Source organism: Loxodonta africana, chromosome 4 (genome assembly GCF_030014295.1).
Source record: "Loxodonta africana isolate mLoxAfr1 chromosome 4, mLoxAfr1.hap2, whole genome shotgun sequence".
Lineage (NCBI taxonomy): Eukaryota > Metazoa > Chordata > Mammalia > Proboscidea > Elephantidae > Loxodonta > Loxodonta africana.
Window position 1 is genome coordinate 107,805,333 of NC_087345.1, and position 21,154 is coordinate 107,826,486.

The following is a 21,154-nucleotide window of genomic DNA, read 5'->3' on the forward strand; positions in this document are numbered from 1 at the left end:
ATTATTTAAAAGCATTACCTTAGGATAAAACCAGAAAAACCAAACCCATTGCCGTCAAATTGATTCGGACTCGTGGTGACCCCATGTGTTACAGAGTGGAACTGCTCCATAGGGTTTTCTTGGCTGTAATCTTTATGGAAGCAGATCACCAGAGGTTGCTTTTGCAGTGCTGCTGGGTGGATTCAAACTGCCACTCTGTAGGTTGGTAGTCAAAGGCAAACCATTTGCACCAACCAGAGACCTCATCTTATGACAACCTGTTGCTGTCAAGTCAATTATGACTCATATAGCTAACCCCCCCCCCAAAAAAAACCCAAACCCATTGCCATCGAGTTGATTCTGACTCGTAGTCACCCTATAGGGCAGAGTAGAACTGTTCCATAGGGCTTCCAAGGAGCAGCTGGTGGATTCGAACTCCCTACCTTTTGGTTAGCAACCGAGCTCTTAACCACCGTGCCACCAGGGCAGTGGTTAATTATTTGGGATTGCTTATCAAAAATGTGGATAAGCAAAATCTTATTTCAGTTCCCCTCTGCTTTTCCTTTGACATTTATTTTGGTTTTTAAAGGTAATTTTTTTTGCCAGCATGATACATGTAGGTAATTTTTAAAAGCTTATAATGAAAAACATTTTTTTCATCCATTTTTATTCCACAGTTATGCTTTCTAAAGCACCTATTCTCAATTTTTCTAGTTTTTTACCCTGATATTTACTTATGTCTTTTCAAATAAATTTAAACATTTAAAAATTCTATTTCTGATTTGTTATTTATTGATTACCTTCTGTGGTAAGTGAAGACTTATTCCTTCCATACCATGCACCTTTTGTTTACATCCTTCTTCTCTCCTTTTCCTCAATTTAGTTGTTAAAAAAAAAAAAAAATTTTTATTAAAAATTTTTTTTTTATTTTTGGTTAAATCAGTAGCAAGTGCTTACAGTGTTTTGACGATGTAATTACTATACACTGCTGAGTGAAATAATTCATTATAACAATTCCTATTTTGTATAATTTTTCTTAAAGTTAATGAATGGCTTTCTATTTTTATTTGCCTGTCTTTCTGTTTACTTATTAGTTTTTTTCTAAATACTTCACACTCTTGCTATATGCCTGTCAATATATTTTCTATACATTCAAATGTCAGTTCCGTTTTCCCCACGTTATCCTCCCTTCTGGGGCCTTCCAGCCTTCTGCTTTAACCTGGACTTATCGCCTAGGGATTCTAGATCTCTCTTATTCTGGGACTTTTTATTTTCACCCCATGTTGGATCCTTTTTCTTTTGGGCCTTGTATCTCTTTCGTGGTTTATTCTTTTATTATGTGGAGACACATCTTTCAGGAACTTCCCAAAAAAGAAAGGCATATATTTTTGAAGCCTTGCTTATCTAAAAATGACTTTATTCTATATCCTCACAATGATAGTTTTATTGGGTATAGAATCCTAGGTTGGAAATAAATTTTTTCCCAGCATTTTGAAAGCATTACTCCATTGTCTTCTAGCATCTGGTTTTATTGAAGTCTAATGCTATTCTGATTCTTCTTCCTTTGCATGTTACCTGTTATTATTTGTTAATCTAAACACTTTGAAAATCATCTCTTTTCATCTATAATATTCTGAAGTTTCATAACGATGTACTTTGATAGGATCCTTCTAAAATTTTACTTTTTGGGCTTTCAATCTAGAAACTAATTTTCTTTAGTTTTGGACAATGTATTATTGGATAAATTTCTCCCTGCCATTTTTCTGTTCTGTATTTCTGGTGCTGAATATTGTACCCCGACTGAGTATCTAATTTCCTGATCCTTTCTTTTCTATTTTCTATATCCATTCTTTTTGTTTTACCTTCTATTTGATTCCTTGGCTGTATCTTCTAAACTTTCTCTTGAATTTTTCATTTTAGTGTTGCTCGATTTTGTTTTTTCCTGTATTTTCAGTTTACTTCTTTACTGACAACCAGAAGTTAAATAATTAGCAGTCTGGTTCTCATAGCAACATATAGTCCACTGTAGTCACTGGATAAGGAAAGAATGTTTATATTTAAAACACAACCATTTCCATCATTATAAGAAAAGATATGATTCAATAGGCAATGTGCAGAACTTAAGAGTTTGAACAATGCTGACATTTAGATGTATGACACTGCCCTTTTTTGTAAAGCACTGGAAGTTCTTGCTGTGTTATAGTAGTGGGGGCATATAACAATACCAATTGTTGAATATTTCAATGTTAATTTTTATAGGCTGAGATATTTGGCAAAGTTCTTCAAAGTGATGAATATGAAGAAGTTGAAGACAAGACAGTAATGGCTATGGGAATTTTACATACCATTGATACTATCTTGACAGTTGTAGAAGATCATAAAGAGGTGGAATTTCTTTGTTTACATTTTATTATGTCATTATAGTAACATTAACTGAAATTTATATGATTAATAGGCATGAATTTTAAAAAATCTTCAATTTTGAATTGCTATTTAGTTATGTTGCTAGGCTTAAAAAATTTCCCTCAAATTTTCAAGGTATAATATTCTCTCTAATCATTTTAATATATATGTACTTTTAAAGTATATATATATATATATATCCGTTTGTATTAAACTGAGTTAAAATCATTACATATGCTATACACCAGGCTAGGTTTTTTGGGAGATAGCAAATTGAGTAAGACATGAGCTCTGCCCTCTGGGATTACTCAGTCTAGTCTTCCTAGTAGAGTGTGACATGCAGCCATATAATCACAGTAGCAAGTGTTAAGTAATATAATAGTGTTTGGATGTAACAAGTACCCTGTGAACAGAAGGGAAGAAAGTAAAAAGCTTAAAAACATTGTAAACTTAATTTCAGGACAAAATTGGGATAAGAATTTGTGCAGATGTTTATTAAGTGCTTTTATATCCATTAGTTGATGTTATCTTACTAATACCACCATGTACATAGAGCAGCAGGTAATGGTACTTCCATTTTGCAGAAGTGAAAAACAAGGTTCAGGTATGTTGAGGAGACTTGTCCTTTATCACAGGGCTAGTAAGTTGTACATTTGAGCTTGTAGTCAGAGCTAGTAAGTTATGGATTTGAGTTTGTAGTCAGATCATTCTGATAATGTGTTAATTTATCCCCATTTAAAAACTACTGTTCTCCTCCTCAGATTTCACATTGCCTCTCCTAACTCAGATTTGTGTTCATTACTTCTGTAAGCACAAATGGATTTGTTTGGCAGTAATGGCAACAGTGGCATCACTAGGATTGGTGTCAACCAGTGAAGTAACTCATGGTGTCACCTCCCCCCACATGGACCTCCTCCCGTACCAGACCATACCAAATCCTTAGTGATGTTTTTTGTATTGTTGCTTGTAAATTGTAATTCCCATATATCACTTCTTCTTTTCCTTTAATTACTACTTCATTCTCAAAAAACTTATTGATACAGATTCACAAGTACTAATTGCCACAATATTGTAACTAAAACACCAGAAAATTTGACAAAATCCATGACTGTAAAAACACCGGCAGCAACAAAAACGTGCCTGTAGGGCTGGCAGACAAAATCACATGATACAAGACATCACTGTAATTAGGTAACAATGACAGCTCTGACTGGAGCACATCAGAAGATTCAGAAATTAAATTAGCATAGAGTTTTAGCCTTATAGGTATATTGATACATGTAAGCTGGGCTTATGAAAAATGTTTTTGATGTTATAACTACTGGGATATTTTTATAGACAGTCAGTTTGGTGTGACCCCTTCTGACAGTGTCCCCAGGTGCAATCTGCATCCCCTGCATTCACTCCCCCCATCCCTCGTGATGCCACTGATGACAAGTTAGTTTTATAGAGCAAGGATTTAGGAAGCAGATGTCTGTTCTTTAAATAGCATTGCTAAACATTGTGGCCGTTGATTTATTCTGTGTTTATCACATACCAATAAAAAGTTACCAAGTACTTAAAAATGGTTCAATCGTCTTCTCCTGGACAGGTCTTCATTCACCTAGAAGCTTAATGTGAATTTTTATTTCCATATTTATTATTTTATTTTTCTGTCCATCCTTGTTGAAACTATATGGGCCTTTCGGTAACAGTGAGATGTTCCAAATTACAGCAAGTATACTTTTTTGACCTTATATGTGGAGTTTGTATTTTCGATTTGAAGCAACCTTAGAAATCACGTGGTCCAATTTTCCCAAGTGTGCGTGTAGGATGTGGCGGGAGGGGAGGAAGGATGTGGAATAGTAGAGGCAGAATGGGCAGCAGGGTTAGTTTAAAAACAAAACAACATTTTGTCCTTTTGATATTTTTTCTCTTTATATTGAATTTATTTTGAATTTCAAATAATATTAAAGGAACATATGAACTTGTGACTTTCAAGAGAGGCATGGGTTAAAATTTGGGAAGCACTAATTAAATTTAGCTTCCTTAAAAAAAAAAAAAAATTACAGATGAAGAACTTAGTCTCCAGCTAAATGGCTTTACCAAGCTGATAGATTAAACTAGAGACAAAATCAGAACTGGAATCTTCATCTCCTGACTGTCGATCCTATGATTTTGAACCTTGACTTATGAAAAACAAAGTTTGAAAACAAATTTTCTTTAAAAGGAAAAGCCACGTATCTATGAGTACATGTATAAATACTTCATGTATGAAAAGCAAAACTGGAAGTCCAAAATAGATGCTTAAAATGTATGCATTTTTGTTTAATGGTTTTAAATAAGTTGACAAGTTCTTTAAAACTGAAAAATTTTGGATCATTTGTACTTTAAGCTTAATATTAAAAGAATATGCTCAGTTGAAATAGGATCTTTAGATGAAAAATATAACCCATGAGGGTTATATTTTTTTTTTACTCATTTAAAAAACAAATAATACAAACATTTTGAAAAATTTGATGATGGGAAAAGATATTCAGAGAAATCTTACCTTCCCGCTGAGCTCCCTCACCATCTAATTCCCCTCTCAGAAGACAGCTGCTTTTACCAGGTTTTATCTATCTTTCCAGAGATTTTTCTATTAATATATAAGCAAAAAGTACATATTTTTCTTTTATAGAAACAACATACTATACACCAGCTTTACATACTGTGTACATATGTATATAACACTGTGATACACAGTTTTTCCATGTGCCATTTTTTATTTAATATATCTTGGCAATCCTTCCATATCAATCAGTAAAGTTATATGTTTTTAATGACTGCATAATATCCCCTTGCATGATGTGTCAAGTTTATTTAATCTGTTCCTTTTAATGGATATAATGTATTTAACTATTTTTGCATATATTTTCTAATGTCTTTCATATGTACCAGTTTATATTCCCCAAATCAATGTACAATAGTGCAAATGTAAGTCTTGTACTTTGGATTTGTGTTTCTCTTATTGGGCATGTGAATGAACATCTTTTTATAACCTTAAGGCCCATTTGTATTTCTTTTTCTATGAATGTCTGTCTTTGCCTATTTTTCATTGATTTGTTGATTTCAAGTGAGGGGAATTTGATCTTTGTGATACCAATTGAAAATATTTTTCATTTATCTTTGCCTTCCCCAATCCTATGCAGAGATTTTTAATTTTTGTAACCAAATGGATCAGTTTTTTTTTATTTCTGATTTTTGGGCTTTGAATTATTTTCCCTCTTCAATATTATATAAAAATTCTATTTATATCTTTTAGTATTTTTGTGGTTTAATTCTTCACATTGAAATCTTTGATCCCTTAGGAATTTATTTTGGTATAAAACATGAAGTTAGAAACTAATTTGTAGTTGTATTGTACATTTAACCTCAACCCCATCATTAGTCTGCTTTTCAGAATTTCCTCGTTATTTTTACATGCTTTTTTTTAAAATATGAATTTTAGAATTAACTTGTCAAATTCCCCTCCCCCCCCCAAAAAATCTTGCTGGTATTTTCATTGGGATAATGTTAAATTAATATATTAATTTAAGAAGATTATGATATTTTAAATTAACTATTTAAGAATTATCATGATATTTTAAATTAAATATTTAAAATTTGTCTTTAGGTTACTCAACAGTTAGAGAATATCTGTCTACGGATCATTGATCTTGTTTTACATAAACATATAATTGGTAAGTTCAAAGGTTGAGTAAAAACGTAAATTGAGAATTTTTTTCAAATTTAGTAAACTTAAATTACAAATTTAGCCCTTCAAAGTAAAAAAAATGGACAAGGTAGAGGAAGAGAAACCTGTACTCTCAATTTTTTGAATATGCTTTCTAATTTTAGATATCTATGTTTCTATTTACAGATAAATATGTAATGCATCCAATTAAGAATTTTTGGTCTTTGAATTTGTAAAGGATAGACAGTTTTGAATTTTACATTTTGAGAAATGAAGAACTGGTATGAAGTTCAGATGAGGTTTCTTTAATCTGGGATTGAAAAATATGAAATGACAGGCATACTTCTTATGACAAGTATGAACTAATTATTGTCTAGTTATCTATTATAGTGCCTAATTTCTGAATCCACCATGTGTCTGTCAGCTTGTCTTATTGTGGTGGCTTGCATGTTGCTGTGATACTGGAAGCTTTGCCACTGGTACTTCAAATACCAGCAGGGTCACCCTTGGTAGATAGGTTTTAATGGAGCTACCAGACTAAGACAGACTAGGAAGAAGGTCTTGGCAGTCTCCTTCTGAAAAAAAAGTTGGCCAGTGAAAACCTTATGAATAGCAGCAGAACATTGTCTGATATAGTGCTGGAAGATGAGCCCCTCAGGTTGGAAGGCACTCAAGAGATGACTAGGGAAGAGCTGACAAAATAGCCTAGACCTTAATGACTTGGTTGGAGTCAAGCTTTCAGGACCTTCATTTGCTGATGTGGCATGACTCAAAATGAGAAGAAATAGCTGCAAATATCCATTAATAATCAGAACCTGGAATGTATGAAGTATGAATCTAGGAAAATGGGAAGTTGTCAAAAATGAAATGGAACGCGTAAACATTGATATCCTAGACATTAGTGAGCTGAAATGGACAGGTATTGGGCATTTTGAATCAGATAATCATATGGTCATCTATGCTGGGAATGATAACTTAAAGAGGAATGGCGTCGCATTCATCATCAAAAAGAACATTTCAAGATCTATCCTGAAGTACAACGCTATCAGTGATAGGAAACTGTCCATACGCCTACAAGAAAGACCAGTTAATATGACTATTACTCAAATTTGTACACCAACTAAGGCCCAAGATGAAGAAATTGAAGATTTTTATCAACTTCTGTAGTCTGAAATTGATCAAACATGGAATCAAGATACATTGATAATTACTGTTGATTAGAATGCAAAAGTTGGAAACGAAGAAAGACTGGTAGTTCAAAAATATGTCCTTGGATGCCTGAGATCTCAGGATAGAATTTTGCAAGACCAACGACTTCTTCATTGCAGATACCTTTTATCAATAACGTAAACAGCGGCTATACTTGTGGACCTTGCCAGATGGAATACACAGGAATCAGATTGACTGCATCTGTGGAATGGGACAATGGAGGAGCTCAGTATCATCAGTCAGGACAAGGCCAGGGGCCGACTGTGTAGCAGACCATCAATTGCTGATATGCACATTCAAGTTGAAGCTGAAGAAAATTAGAACAATTCCATAAGAGCCAAAGCGTGACCTCGAGTGTATTCCACCAGAATTTAGAGACCATCTCAAGAATAGATTTGACGTATTGAACACGAATGACCGAAGACCAGATGAGTTGTGGAATGACATCAAGGATGTCATACATGAAGAAAGTAAGAGGTCATTAAAAAGACAGGGAAGAAAGAAAAGACGAAAATGGATGTCGGAAGAGACTCTGCAACTTGCTCTTGAACGTAAAGTAGCTAAAGCTAAAGGAAGAAATGATGAATTCAAAGAGCTGAGCAGAAGATTTCAAAGGGCAGCTCAAGAAGACAAAGTAAAGTATTATAATGACATGTGCAGAGAACTGGAGATAGAAAACCAAAAGAGAAGAACATGCTCAGCATCTCTCAAGTTGAGAGAACTGAAGAAAAAAATTCAAGCCTTGAGTTGCAGTCTTGAAGGATTTGACTGGGAAAATATTAAACAACACAGGAAACATCAAATGAAGATGGAAGTAATACAGAGTCAGTGTACCAAAAAGAACTGGTCAATGTTCAGCCATTTCAGGAGGTAGCATATGATCAAGAACTGACAGTACTGAAGGAAGAGGTTCAAACTGCACTGTAGGCATTGGCAAAAAACAAGGTGGTTCAGCAAACGGATGCAACACTAGAGGTGCTCACTTGTCTGTGTCAAGAAATTTGGAAGCCAGCTACCTGTCCAGCTGACTGGAAGAGATCCATATTTGTACCCATTCCAAGGAAAGGTGATCCAACAGAATGTGGAAATTATCGAACAGTATCATTAATATTACACACAAGTAAAATTTTGCTGAAGAGCATACAAAAGTAGTTGCAGCAGTACATTGACAAGCAACTGGCAGAAATTCAAGCCGGATTCAGAAGAGAACATGGAATGAGGGATATCATTGTTCATGTCAGATGGATCATGGCTAAAAGCAGAGAGTGCCAGAAAAAATGTTTACCCATGTTTTATTGACTCTGCAAAGGCATTTGACTCTGTGGATCATAATAAATTATGGATAACATTGTAAAGAATGGGAATGCCAAAACACTTAATTGTGCTTATGTGGAACTTGTACATAGACCACAGGCAGTCATTCAAACAGAACAAGGGGATACTGCGTGGTTTAAAATCAGGAAAGGTGTGTGTCAAGGTAGTATCCTTTCACTATGCTTACTCAATTTCTATGCTGAGGAAATAATCCCAGGAAACTAGACTATATGAAGAAGAACATGGCTTCAGGATTAGAGGAAGACTCATTAACAACCTGTGACATGCGGATGACACAACCTTGCTTGCTGAAAGTAAAGAGAACTTGAAGCCCTTACTGATGAAGATCAAAGACTTCAGCCTTTCTTTAGTCACTGACTAAGGCGTGCCTGACCCAAGCCACAGTGTTTTCAATCACCTTATGTGCACGTGAAAGCTGGACAATGAATAAGGGGAACCGAAGAAGAATTGATGCCTTTGACTTATGATGCTGGCAAAGAATGTTGAATGTACCATGGACTGTCAGAAGAATGAACAAATGAGTCTTGGAAGAAGCACAGCCAGAATGTTCATTAGAAGTGAGGATGGCGTGTTCCGCTGGTCTCACCCCTCTGGAGCAAGAGAAAATAAAACCAAAGACACAAGGGAAAGATTAGTCCAAATGACTAATTGACCACAACTACTACAGCCTCCACCAGACTCAGACCAGCACAACTAGAGGGTGGCTGGCTACCACCACCAACTGCTCTGACAGGGATTACAATAGAGGGTCCCAGACAAAGCTAGAGAAAAATGTAGAACAAAATTCTAACTCACACACACACACACACACATACACAAAGCCTAGACTTACTGCTCTGACAGAGTCTGAAGAAACATTTATATCTAAATGTAATCATATAATGCATCCCATTAAGACTTTTTGGTCTTGGGATTTTTAATGGACAGTTTCAAGTTTTACATTTTGGGAAATGAACCGATATGAAATTCGGATAAGGTTTCTTTATTCTGGGATTGAAAAATATGAAATGACAGGCATATTTCTTGTTAGAATTATGAACTAATTGTCCAGTTGTCTATTATAGTGCCTAATTTCAAAACAGAATCAGTAGCTGGTGCTAGATGTTACACGTTGATGGGAATTTTGTAGGGAAGGCTACTCTTCCATAGTATCCAACGTTTTGAAGATGCCAGCCCCAGTTCATGTGGGCATGGAGAGATGCACATCATAGTGTGCAGAAAGAACGATGCAAGATAAATGTTAATGTGTGTGAGCAGTTGCCTCCAGCCTTTTTATTCTTCACCCTTTTGTAAAATATTGAACATGGATTTTTAATATTTGTAAAAAAAATTTATGTATTTGTAAGTACTTTAGATATAAAAGGAATACGCATAAGTATATAGCATAAATCTTCCTCTTTGGAGTCTTTGTTTAACTTTTGCTTTTTCCTAGCATTCTAACTGGAGATTTTCTTCTTTTTAGAATTTTATGAAGAAATCTTTTCACTGGCATATAGTTTAACCTGTCATAGCATTTCCCCTCAGATGTGGCAGCTTCTAGGTATATTATATGAAGTTTTTCAGCAGGATTGTTTTGAATATTTTACAGGTATGGTTTTAATGTCTTTTTCCTTTTGTATATCTAAATACTTCCTTTGATATCTGAAATGAAGACATACATGACTTCAGTATTAATCAGAAAATAATTGTCCTTCTGTTCCTGTCAAATAAAGGGTGGGACTACTGTAGCAGCTTTTTTCAGCCCTAGGAATATAGGCAGTAGAAGGTATTCTGCATTTCTTACTTATTGCATCTTAAATTGGTTTGCAACTGGAGCATATACATCTGTACATTAATGCAGTACATATTTTTTGAACAACTATTATATTCTAAGTACTAGTCTAAGCTCTGCGATACAGCAGTGAACAAAATAGACAGTGCTTGCTCTTTTGAAGCTTTAATTCTAGTAGAGGGAGGAGAAAGAGTGGGGAAACAGTCAGATAAACAAGCAAGAAAATATACAGTATGTCAGATGGTGATGTGTGCTATGGAGAAGAAAAAATTAAGAGTAATATATGGTGAACATTTTAATTTTTTTGATTCACATTTTTCTCATCTATAAATAAGGTAGGCTTATCACTTTTATTTCCAGCATTTTGTAGTTGCAAGGGAATAGCAATGTGTGGATGCTACAGAAGTGTGATTTCAGTGGGAGTGATTTATTTCTACTCCTCTTACTCATTTCTCATTGCGATTTTAAATTTCTTTTTCTAGACATGATGCCTCTCCTGCATAATTATGTGACAATAGATACAGATACTTTACTATCAAACCCAAAGCATTTAGAAATACTTTTTACAATGTGTAGAAAGGTAAGCATGTCCTAATCAGTTTTTGGTAGTTCTTACTAATGTTTGAGAGCTTTTACTTCAGGAAACTCTTTCAATTTGTTTCTTAGGTACTGAGTTCTGTATTACTTTCATCAAAATATATTCATCATTTTGTATTTTGAAACGGAGCTTGGAAATTTGAAACTGTTGTAATCTGGAAATTTCATGTTGTGTATTGTGCTTCAGAATGCTTACCACTTTTATAGCTGTTTATAATTTTAGGGTAAATAATTTTCTTTGTGTTTGTTTTCTTTCAAAAATACAAATTTGCTACTTGATTAAAGAAAAGTGCTAGGTAAATTAACTAGTCATATCACATAGTTTGTAGATCTGTGAAGGAATGATACTGATTTTTTTAATTGGTTGAATATATTAGAAACTAATAGATGTAGGTAAATTTAAACATAAATAGCATTAGACAAAAAAATTGTAATGATTATAAAAAACAGCATCATTCAGCTTAGCATAAAATAATTTATAATTCATATAATGACTATTATAGTTACATACAAATACGATTATCTACTACCTAATCTTTGCCAGTGTTAGATTTGGCTCTCTGTTGGTTATATCATGGGATCATTGCCTAATGACTGAACATTTTCCTCTCTTTTAGATGGCTATATGTATGTACATAAATATAATACTTTACATATCATGGACATGTACTTGCATTGCATAAAGCTGACAGGCAGATTTTAGAAATCTCAAGTGGACAGAAACCAAGAAGTTTGGCCTTAGAGTTGGGGTAAAACAGTGTACAGCCCATTTTCCTTGTTCTATGGAACCGTGATCGCACAGTGTTTAAGAGCTATGGCAGCTAACCAAAAGGCCCGTAGTTCAGATCCACCAGCTGCCCCCTGGAAACCTCGTGGGGCAGTTCTACTCTGTCCCATAGGGTTGCTATGAGTTGGAGTCAACTTGACAGCAACAGGTTTTGTTTTTTGGGGTTTTTTGGCTTTTGAAGAGATACATGCTAGGACCTGTTAAGAGTTCTGAACCAGAAATTAGCATGCCTGGTTTAGGTCCCAGTTTAGTTAGAAAAAGCCTGGGAGATTTTGGAAAGTTTGCAAGTTTCTTCACAGGCGAGCTGAGTTGGTTGAATAGTGATTTTTAAAGACTGATTAAGCTCTGTGATAACCCAGCTTGTGAAATCATAATTACCTGGCCAATTTCCAGATTTTTTTTTTTAAGGTTATAGAGACAGCTGCTAGTGAAAGAAAAGGGGAAGGAGAAATCATAAGAATTGAAAGTAAATCAAGTCCAACACAATCCAGTAGTGCCTTACAGCAGATTTGTGTTATGACAAATATAAAATTGATACTCACAATGATGTCTGTATACTTAGCAACTATTAAAATATATATTTTTGTTTTAATAATAGTTAATATTGATTGAACTTTTACTGTATACGAGGTATTTCCTAAACACTTTATACATATTAACTTATTTAATCTTCACAACACTATGAAAAAAGTATCCCTTTATTATTGATGAGGAAACCAAGGCAAAATTTCTTGAATTCTACCTGAGATTTAGTGAGGTCACATAGTTACTGTCTGTTGGAGCCAGATTTAAATCCAAGTAGTTTGGTTTCAGAGCAGTCTTAATAACTAAAATATATTTTGTTTCCCCTTCTTTTGGCCTTAAAAAAGAAAAAAAAAGTAAAGACAATTTTGGGAAAAATGAGTAATTTTTTTTTTTCTTTTCCTTATCATTATAACCTCATGAAGATACCCTTTCCCATCGAGTAGATTCCGACTCATAGCGACCCTATAAGACAGAGTAGAACTGTCCCATAGAGTTTCCAAGGAGTGCCTGGTGGATTTGAACTGCCTACCTTTAGGTTAGCAGCCATAGCACTTAACCACTACGCCACCAGGGTTTCTCCTCATGAAAATAAGTACTATTATTATCCTCATCTTATAGATGGGGTCAGTAGGACACAGTGATTAAGTAGCTTTCCTAAAAACACAGCTGGTAAGTATAGGGCTGGGATTTGACAAAGGCATTATGGCTCCAGTGCCCATTCTCATTTAAAATCTAGATCTAGATACACTGCCTTAGAGGTAGAATTTTATGTTTATGCAAACTGGGTTGATGCTTGGCTTTGCCCACTACCAGCTTATGATTTAGCATTCTTGGTTCGACTAAGTCAGTTGTCACTGATCCATCTGTTTTCCAGGTGTATTCCTGGAAATTTTATTGCTGTGTCTTTTCCTTTTCTTTGTCTTTATGGGTTTATGCCTTTCAAATGCCTTTATGGTCATTTTAATGGAGTTTTGAGAGGGAATGAAGTTAATGAGAGAGTTCAGTCTGTCATCTTTGTCTGAAATTTCTTTTTGATTTCAGTTTTTTTAAATTATATTTTCCTAGGAAATTATCAAATTCATCTGAGTTTTCAAATATATAAAGAGTATAGTGTTATCCATACCCCACCATGCCTGTCAGTTTGTCTTACTGTGGGGACTTGCGTGTTGCTGTGAAGCTGGAAGCTATGCCACTGGTACTCAGATACCAGCAGGGTCACCCATGGCGGATAGGTTTTAGCTGAGCTCCCAGACTAGGAAGAAGGACCCAGCAGTCTACTTCTGAAAAGAATTAGCCTGTGAAAACCTTATGAATAGCAGCGAAACATTGATAGAGTGCTGGAAGATGACCCCCCCAGGTTGGAAGGCACTCAAAAAATGACTGGGAAAGAGCTGTCTCCTCAAAGTAGATTCGACCTTAATGATATAGATGGAATCAAGCTTTCAGGACCTTCATTTGCTGATGTGGCATGACTCAAAATGAGAAGAAACAGCTGCAAGCATGCATTAATAATCGGAACATGGAATGTACGAAGTATGAATCTGGGAAAATTTGAAATCGTCAAAAATGAAATGGTATGCATAAAGATCGATATCCTAGGCATTAAAGAGCTGAAATGGACTGGTATTGGCCATTTTGAATTGGACAATCATGTGGTCTACTCTGCCAGGAATGACAACTTGAAGAGGAATGGTGTTGCATTCATCGTCAAAAAGAACATTTCAAGATCCAGTGCTGTCAGTGATAGGATAATATCCACATGCCTACAGGGAAGACCAGTTAATACGACTACTATTCAAATTCATGAACCAACCACTAAGACCAAAGATGAAGAAACTGAAGATTTTTACTAGCTTCTGCAGTCTGAAATTGATGGAACATGCCGTCAGGTTGCATTGATAATTACTGGTGATTGGAATGCGAAAGCTGGAAACGAAGAAGGAGTGGTAGTTGGAAAATATGAACTTCGTGATAGAAACGATGCCAGAGATTGCATGATAGACTTTTTCATTGCAAATGCCTCTTTTCACCAACATAAACAGCGACTATACACATGGACCTCTCCAGATGGAATACACAGGAATCAAATTGACTGCATCTGTGGAAAGAGACGATGGAAAATGTCAACATCATCAGTCAGAACAAGGCCAGGGGCTGACTGTGGAACAGTTGCTCATATGCAAGTTCAAGTTGAAACTGAAGAAAATTCAAATAAGTCCACAAGAGCCAAAGTACGACCTTAAGTATGTCCCACCAACTCAAGAATAGAATTGAAGCATTGAACATCAATGACTGAAGACCCAGGTGAGTTGTGGAATGACATCATACATGAAGAAAGCAAGAGGTTGTTAAAAAGACAGGAAAGAAAGAAAAGACCAAAACAGATGTCAGAAGAGATTCTGAAACTTGCTCTTGAATGTTGAGCAGCTAAAGCAAAAGGAAGAAACAATGTAGTAAAAGATTTCAAAGGATGGCTCGAGAAGACAAAAGAAAGTATTATAATGACATGTGCAAAGAGCTGGAGATAGAAAACCAAAAGGGAGGAACGCGCTGGGCATTTCTCAAGCCGAAAGAACTGAAGAAAATATTCAAGCCTCGAGTTGCAATACTGAAGGATTCAATGGGGAAAATATCAAATGACGTAGGAAGCATAAAAAGAAGATGGAAGGAATACACAGAGTCTTTATACCAAAAAGAATTAATCGGTGCTCAACCATTTCAAGAGGTAGCATATGATCACGAACCGATGGTGCTGAAGGAGGAAGTCCAAGCTGCACTGAAGGCATTGGCAAAAAACAAGGCTCCAGGAATTGACAGAATATCAATTGAGGTGTTTCCACAAATGGATGCAGTGTGGGAAGTGCTCACTGGTCTATGCTAAGAAATTTGGAAGACAGCTACTTGACCAACTGACTGGAAGAGATCCATATTTATGACTATTCCCAAGAAAGGTGATCCAACTGAATGCAGAAATTATCGAACAATATCATTAATATCACACGCAAGCAAAATTTTGCTGAAGATCATTCAGAAGGCAGCTGTAGCAGTATATCTACAGGGAACGGCCAGAAATTCAGGCTGGGTTCAGAAGATGACGTGGAACCAGGGATATCATTGCTGATGTCAGATGGATCCTGGATGAAAGCAGAGAATCCCAAAAGGATGTTTACCTGTATTTTATTGACTATGCAAAGGCATTCGACTGTGTGGATCATAACAAATTATGGATAACATTGCGAAGAATAGGGATTTTAGAATACTTAATTGTGCTTGTGAAGAAGCTGTACATAGATCAAGAGGCAGTTGTTCAGACAGAACAAGAGAAAACTGTGTGGTTTAAAGTCAGGAAAGGTGTGCATTGGGGCTGTATCCTTTCACCATATCTATTCAGTCTATATGCTGAGCAGATAATCTGAGAAGCTGGAGTATATGAAGAACAGGGCATCAGGATTGGAGGAAGACCCATTAACAGTGTGGAACATACAGATGACACAACCTTGCTTTTTGAAAGTGAAGAGGACTTGAAGCACTTCCTGATGAAGATCAAAGATTACAACCTTCAGTATGGATTACACCCCAACATAAAGAAAACAAAAATCCTCACAATTGGACCAATGAGCCGGCATCATGATAAACTGAGAAAGGATTGAAATTGTCAAGGATTTCATTTTACTTGGATCCACAATCAACACCAATGGAAGCAGCAGTCAAGAAATCAAAAGACGCTTTGCACTGGGCAAATCTGCTGCAAAAGACCTCTTTAAAATGTTGAAAAGCAAAGATGGCACCCTGAAGACTAAGGTGCGTCTGACCCAAGCCATGGTATTTTCAGTCACATCACATGCATGCGAAAGCTGGACAATGAATAAAGAAGACCAAAGAAAAATTGATGCCTTTGAATTATGGTGTTGGTGTTGGCAAAGAATATTGAATATACCATGGCCTGCCAAAAGAACGAACAAATCTGTCTTGGAAGAAGTACAACCAGAATGCTCCTTTGAAGCAACAATGGTGATCCTGCGTCTTACATGCTTTGGACATGTTGTCAGGAGGAATCAGCCACTGGAGAAGGACATCATGCTTGGTGAAGCAGAGGGTCAGCAGAAAAGAGGAAGACCCTCAATGAGATGGATTGACACAGTGACTGTAACAATGGGCTTAAGCGTAATAACGATTGTGAGCATGGCAAAGGACCGGGCAGTGTTTTGTTCTGTGGTACCTAGGGTCGTTGTGAGTTGGAATCTACTAGACAGCACCTAATGACAACAACACATAATGTTATCCATAAAAAAAAAAAAAAAAAAACACATGGTATTTTCATATATCTATAGTTATATCTCTTTCATTGCTATTATTTTTCATTTTTCTTTCTTTGCTTTTTTCATAATCTTGGCAAAAGTTTGTCGACCTTATGAGTGTTTTCATTTTTCTGTTATCTCACATTTTTTTCTATTTTATTAGTTTCTGTTCTTTATTTTTTTTATTTCTTTGGGTTAAGTCTATTCATTTTCTTATGGCTTGTGTTTGGACCATTGTTAGTTTTTTCATGTTTCTTAATTTCTAATATAAGCATGTTAGAATCTAGAAAATTCATTTCTGAGAACCTTATTATAAGGCAAATATATTCCAAATTTTTGCACAAACATGTCCACTGGAGAATTGTTTGTTGTCATTGTAAGCTCTCGAGTTTTCAACTCATAGTGGCCCGATGAGATAGAGTAGAGCTGCCCCATAGGGTTTCCAAGGCTGTAATCTTTACCGAAGCAGATCACCAGGTCTTTTCTCTTTTAGACTTGCTGGTAGGTTTGAACCTCTGACCTTTTGGTTCGCCCCTGAGCACATAACCATTGCACCTCCAGGGCTCTAGAGAGTTGTTTACAATAATGAATTATGTAACAGTAGGGGAACAGTCTAGTAAACTTTGTTGTACCATCTACTGTAATACTGTATAGTACTAAATGATTATAAAGTCCATGAAAAATATTCTAATTACAATTTTAATTTTTCATGTGGTGAAAACAAACATGTGTAATATAAAATTATGGTTATTATGACAAAAATGAGTGCATATGGACAACCATTCAAAAAAAAAAACAGAAAAATAAAAGGTTTCTTTTATTATTTTAGTAGGTTAGTTTTCTTTTGATTTCATTTTATTGCTTTGTTGCCTTTAAAGAGAATGTTCATTTATTTTGTCAATTAACTCAGCCTGCTTCATTAATCCAAAATATTTTCAAATAAGTGAATTATTACTCTTTATTTTTAAGGAATTAGAATAGAGTAGATAGATGGACATTGCTTGTTTTGACCTTCCTTTGGACTGGCGAGGTGAATTTGCAAAAGCAAGCAGTTATGATTTCTGTGGCTGAGTTTATACGGGATAATTGCTTCATGTGGACTTAGTTAACTCCGGGTAATGCCACTAGAGGAGACTTGGTGTCACAGCGGTTAAAGCATTCTGCTGCTAACCAAAAGGTTGGCAGTTCGAACCTACCAGCCGTTCCGTGGGAGGAAGATGTAGTAATCTGCTTCCGTAAAGATTTACAGCCTTGGAAACCCTATGGGGGTAGTTCTGCACTGTCCTGTAGGGTCGATAGGAGTCAAAATCGACTTAATAGTAATGAGTTTTTTTGTTTAATGCCACTGGCTGCTTAGCTAACTTGTTGCAATTACTGCAGGTACTGTCTGGAGATGCAGGAGAAGATGCAGAATGTCATGCAGCCAAACTTTTAGAAGTCATCATTCTCCAGTGCAAAGGAAGGGGAATTGATCAGGTATTGTATGTCTGGAAAGTTATCTTATGATGTTTGCATTTAAAATTTATATGCTTAACATTTTGTTTGTATTATGATAGGAAATTGAAAAGATAGTCTGTAGTTTGTGGCTGCTGGTGTGAACTCTATTTAAATGATAAAGAAAAACACTCATGCAGTTTGGAAATTGTACTTTGCGTTGTAGCTGAGAAATGGAGAAATGGAAAAAAATAATGATAATTGTAAAATTTTAAAAATAATTCAAGCAGTTATCAATAAAAGTAATGGAGATAAGTATGTTAATTCTGCTCAGTTGAATTCCCAGAGATGTGTATGTATGTTCACTTTTTTTGTGTGTATGCTATTTAAATTCTCTCAGTTATCTTTTCTAACCAGAAATTAAGCTACTGTACAAAAAATAAAAAATGTTTCTCTTGACCAATTGAAAAAGTATTACAAATTTTCAACAAGATTTATTTTTTATACTATTCTTATATGATACTCAAATATTGAGAAGAAACTGTTAGTCTTCAAGTATAATTGTGAATTCGTCTTTTTTTCTTTCAGTTCTGTAATTTTTGCTCCATGTATTTTTTAAATAACAGCTTTATTGAAATATAGTTCACATACAATACAATACACCCGCTTAACATCTACAATTCAGTGGTTTTCAGTATATTCACAGAATTGTACAACCATTACCACAATCAATTTTAGAACATTTTTTATCCCCCCCCAATCCTCCAATAAAACCCTATACCCATTAGCAGTAGTTACTCCTCATTTGCTCCCAAGTCCCCAGCCCTTGGCAACTCCAATTCTGTTTTCTCTCTATATAGATTTGCCTTTTTGGACATTTCATATGAATGGAGTCAGACAATATGTGATCCTTTGTGACTGGTCTTAGGATAATCTTTTCAAGGTTCATCTATGTTGTAGCATGTATCAGTGTATGAGGGTTCCAGTTTCTCCACATCTCACCAATACTTGTTATTATCTGCCTTGTTTATTATAGCCATCCTAGTAGGTATGAAATGGTATCTCATTGTGGTTTTTATTTAAATTTCCCTGGTACGTAATGGTATTGAGCATCTCTTCATATTCTTGTTTTATATGTATTTTGTAGAAATGACTATTCAGATCTTCTGTACATTTTTAAATTGGGCTATTTGTCTTTTCATTTTTGAGTTATAATAGTTGTTTGTATATTCTAGGTTCAAGTCCCTTATCAGGTATATGATTTGTGAAAATGTTCTTGTTCAGTGGGTTTTTTCACTTTCTTAATGGTGTCCTTTGATTTTGTTTTAATATAATGTAAAGGAATGATGTTAGCTTTATTAGTTTTAAAATTTGAAAGTTTCTTTGTGTTGTTAATGGCTTTGCATGTAATATTAGAGATATGTTGATTGATAAAAATGAAAACTTCTATTTTCAAAGCCTCTCAAAAGGAGCTTTTCAAGCTTACTTTACATTTTCTTGTGGCTTAACTGAGCCACAGTTAATTACTTGACCATGGTAATAATTTTTAACGTAGCCTATATCCTGTATTGTTGTGCTGTAAAATCAGAACACAGAATGCTCTGTATCAAAATATAAGAACTTACCACAGAGTTGATCATATTGGTCATCTCTTCTTTGTAAATCCCTAGTCTTAAAAGTATCACATGTAGTCAGCTGTTAAGGCTAATATTTTGCTGATCTTAATTTATAGTTTGACCTGCTGAAGAAAACACTTCAAATTTAACTTTACAGTTTCTGCATGAAACCTTGATTTTTAAAATTTAATTTTGAGATGAACTTATGTTAAAACCTCAGAATTTTATTTTATACAAATCATGTCAGCCCATCCCTTTTAACTGATAATAATTATCAGGAGATATGTCTAATAAAACTAGTTAATTGGTATTGCCATTTAGACTTGGAGTCAGATGATTTGGTTTTTAATGTACTGAGTCTGCTATTTTTTCTTTAGTCTTTTTCTTCTTTTACTTATATCAATAGTAATTTTCTTTCTCAAGAGAAAGTCTGATCACATCATGCTTATTCTCAGTTCCATTCATTAATTGTCAATTTGATTTATCCAAGAAAGATCCTACCCTAGCATTTTACCTTAAATATGGAAATGGCCAAGTCCACAGTTAGAGTGTGGACTCTTACGGGGGGCAATCTTCAACTAACTCTAGTTTGCGCTTGCGAAGGAAGGAGACTTCCTGGCCTTGCTCTAGGACCTTTTTTTGGGCTGTTTAATCTTTTTGGGTTTTTATGAGAATATAAATTTGTTTAATAACTCTAAAAGCTATTTAAATAAGCAGAAGTCTTAGAGACTTCTTCATTAAAACTACTACCTTGTTTATTGCTAACACTCTTTTGCTAGCATTTGGTCTTCTGTAAAAGGTACTAGGTTACTTTGTATATGGTTGACTCTTTTTTTCCTTCATCTAGTGCATTCCACTCTTTGTTCAACTTGTTTTGGAGAGATTAACGCGAGGAGTCAAAACTAGTGAGCTCCGTACTATGTGTCTTCAGGTGGCAATTGCTGCCTTGTACTACAATCCCGATTTGCTGCTACATACATTAGAACGAATTCAGTTACCTCACAATCCTGGACCTATAACTGTACAGTTTATAAATCAGTGGATGAATGATACAGATTGTTTTCTTGGGTAAGTGTCTTTTGGATTTTACACTGCGTTTCTGTTTCTGGAAAGTTAACTTTTTAGTATGTGCACATAAACAGCATGGCAGAAACATAAAATTTTCTTAAGGATTATATTTAGTGTACTGTTAATGTTATACTTAATTTTTAGACAATTAAGAATGTGTTTCAACAATATAATCTTGTGGAAAGAATGCGGGATCTGAAGATTAAATATAGCCCTTCCACACTTGTTTTTGCCTTTTGTGTATCATTATATCTCTCAGTATATCTCAAGTGTCCATAGAGATTCATGACTACTGAGTGTCTGTGGGTAAAAACATTCCAAATGGAGTCAGGTTTCTAAGAGTGGCACCAGTCTGGCAAGGCAATAGCCTATTGTCCCAGGATATTTAACTCTTTGCAGATCTCAAGGGAGCCAGTTCTCAAATTTGGGGACAAAAGA

At 35.1% G+C, this 21,154-nt stretch overlaps 1 protein-coding gene across 2 annotated transcripts in view; it reads left to right on the plus strand.

Moving 5' to 3' along the window:
- The window catches only part of IPO8 (importin 8), a 76,768-nt gene that overhangs the window by 37,001 nt on the left and 18,613 nt on the right, over nt 1-21,154 (plus strand). For both annotated transcript variants that reach the window (XM_064284443.1, XM_064284442.1), the window contains exons 16-21: nt 2,239-2,364; nt 6,017-6,083; nt 10,083-10,208; nt 10,874-10,971; nt 17,979-18,074; nt 20,496-20,716. In XM_064284443.1, the coding sequence (XP_064140513.1) occupies nt 2,239-2,364; nt 6,017-6,083; nt 10,083-10,208; nt 10,874-10,971; nt 17,979-18,074; nt 20,496-20,716 (734 nt within the window). The remainder of the gene's footprint in view (nt 1-2,238; nt 2,365-6,016; nt 6,084-10,082; nt 10,209-10,873; nt 10,972-17,978; nt 18,075-20,495; nt 20,717-21,154) is intronic.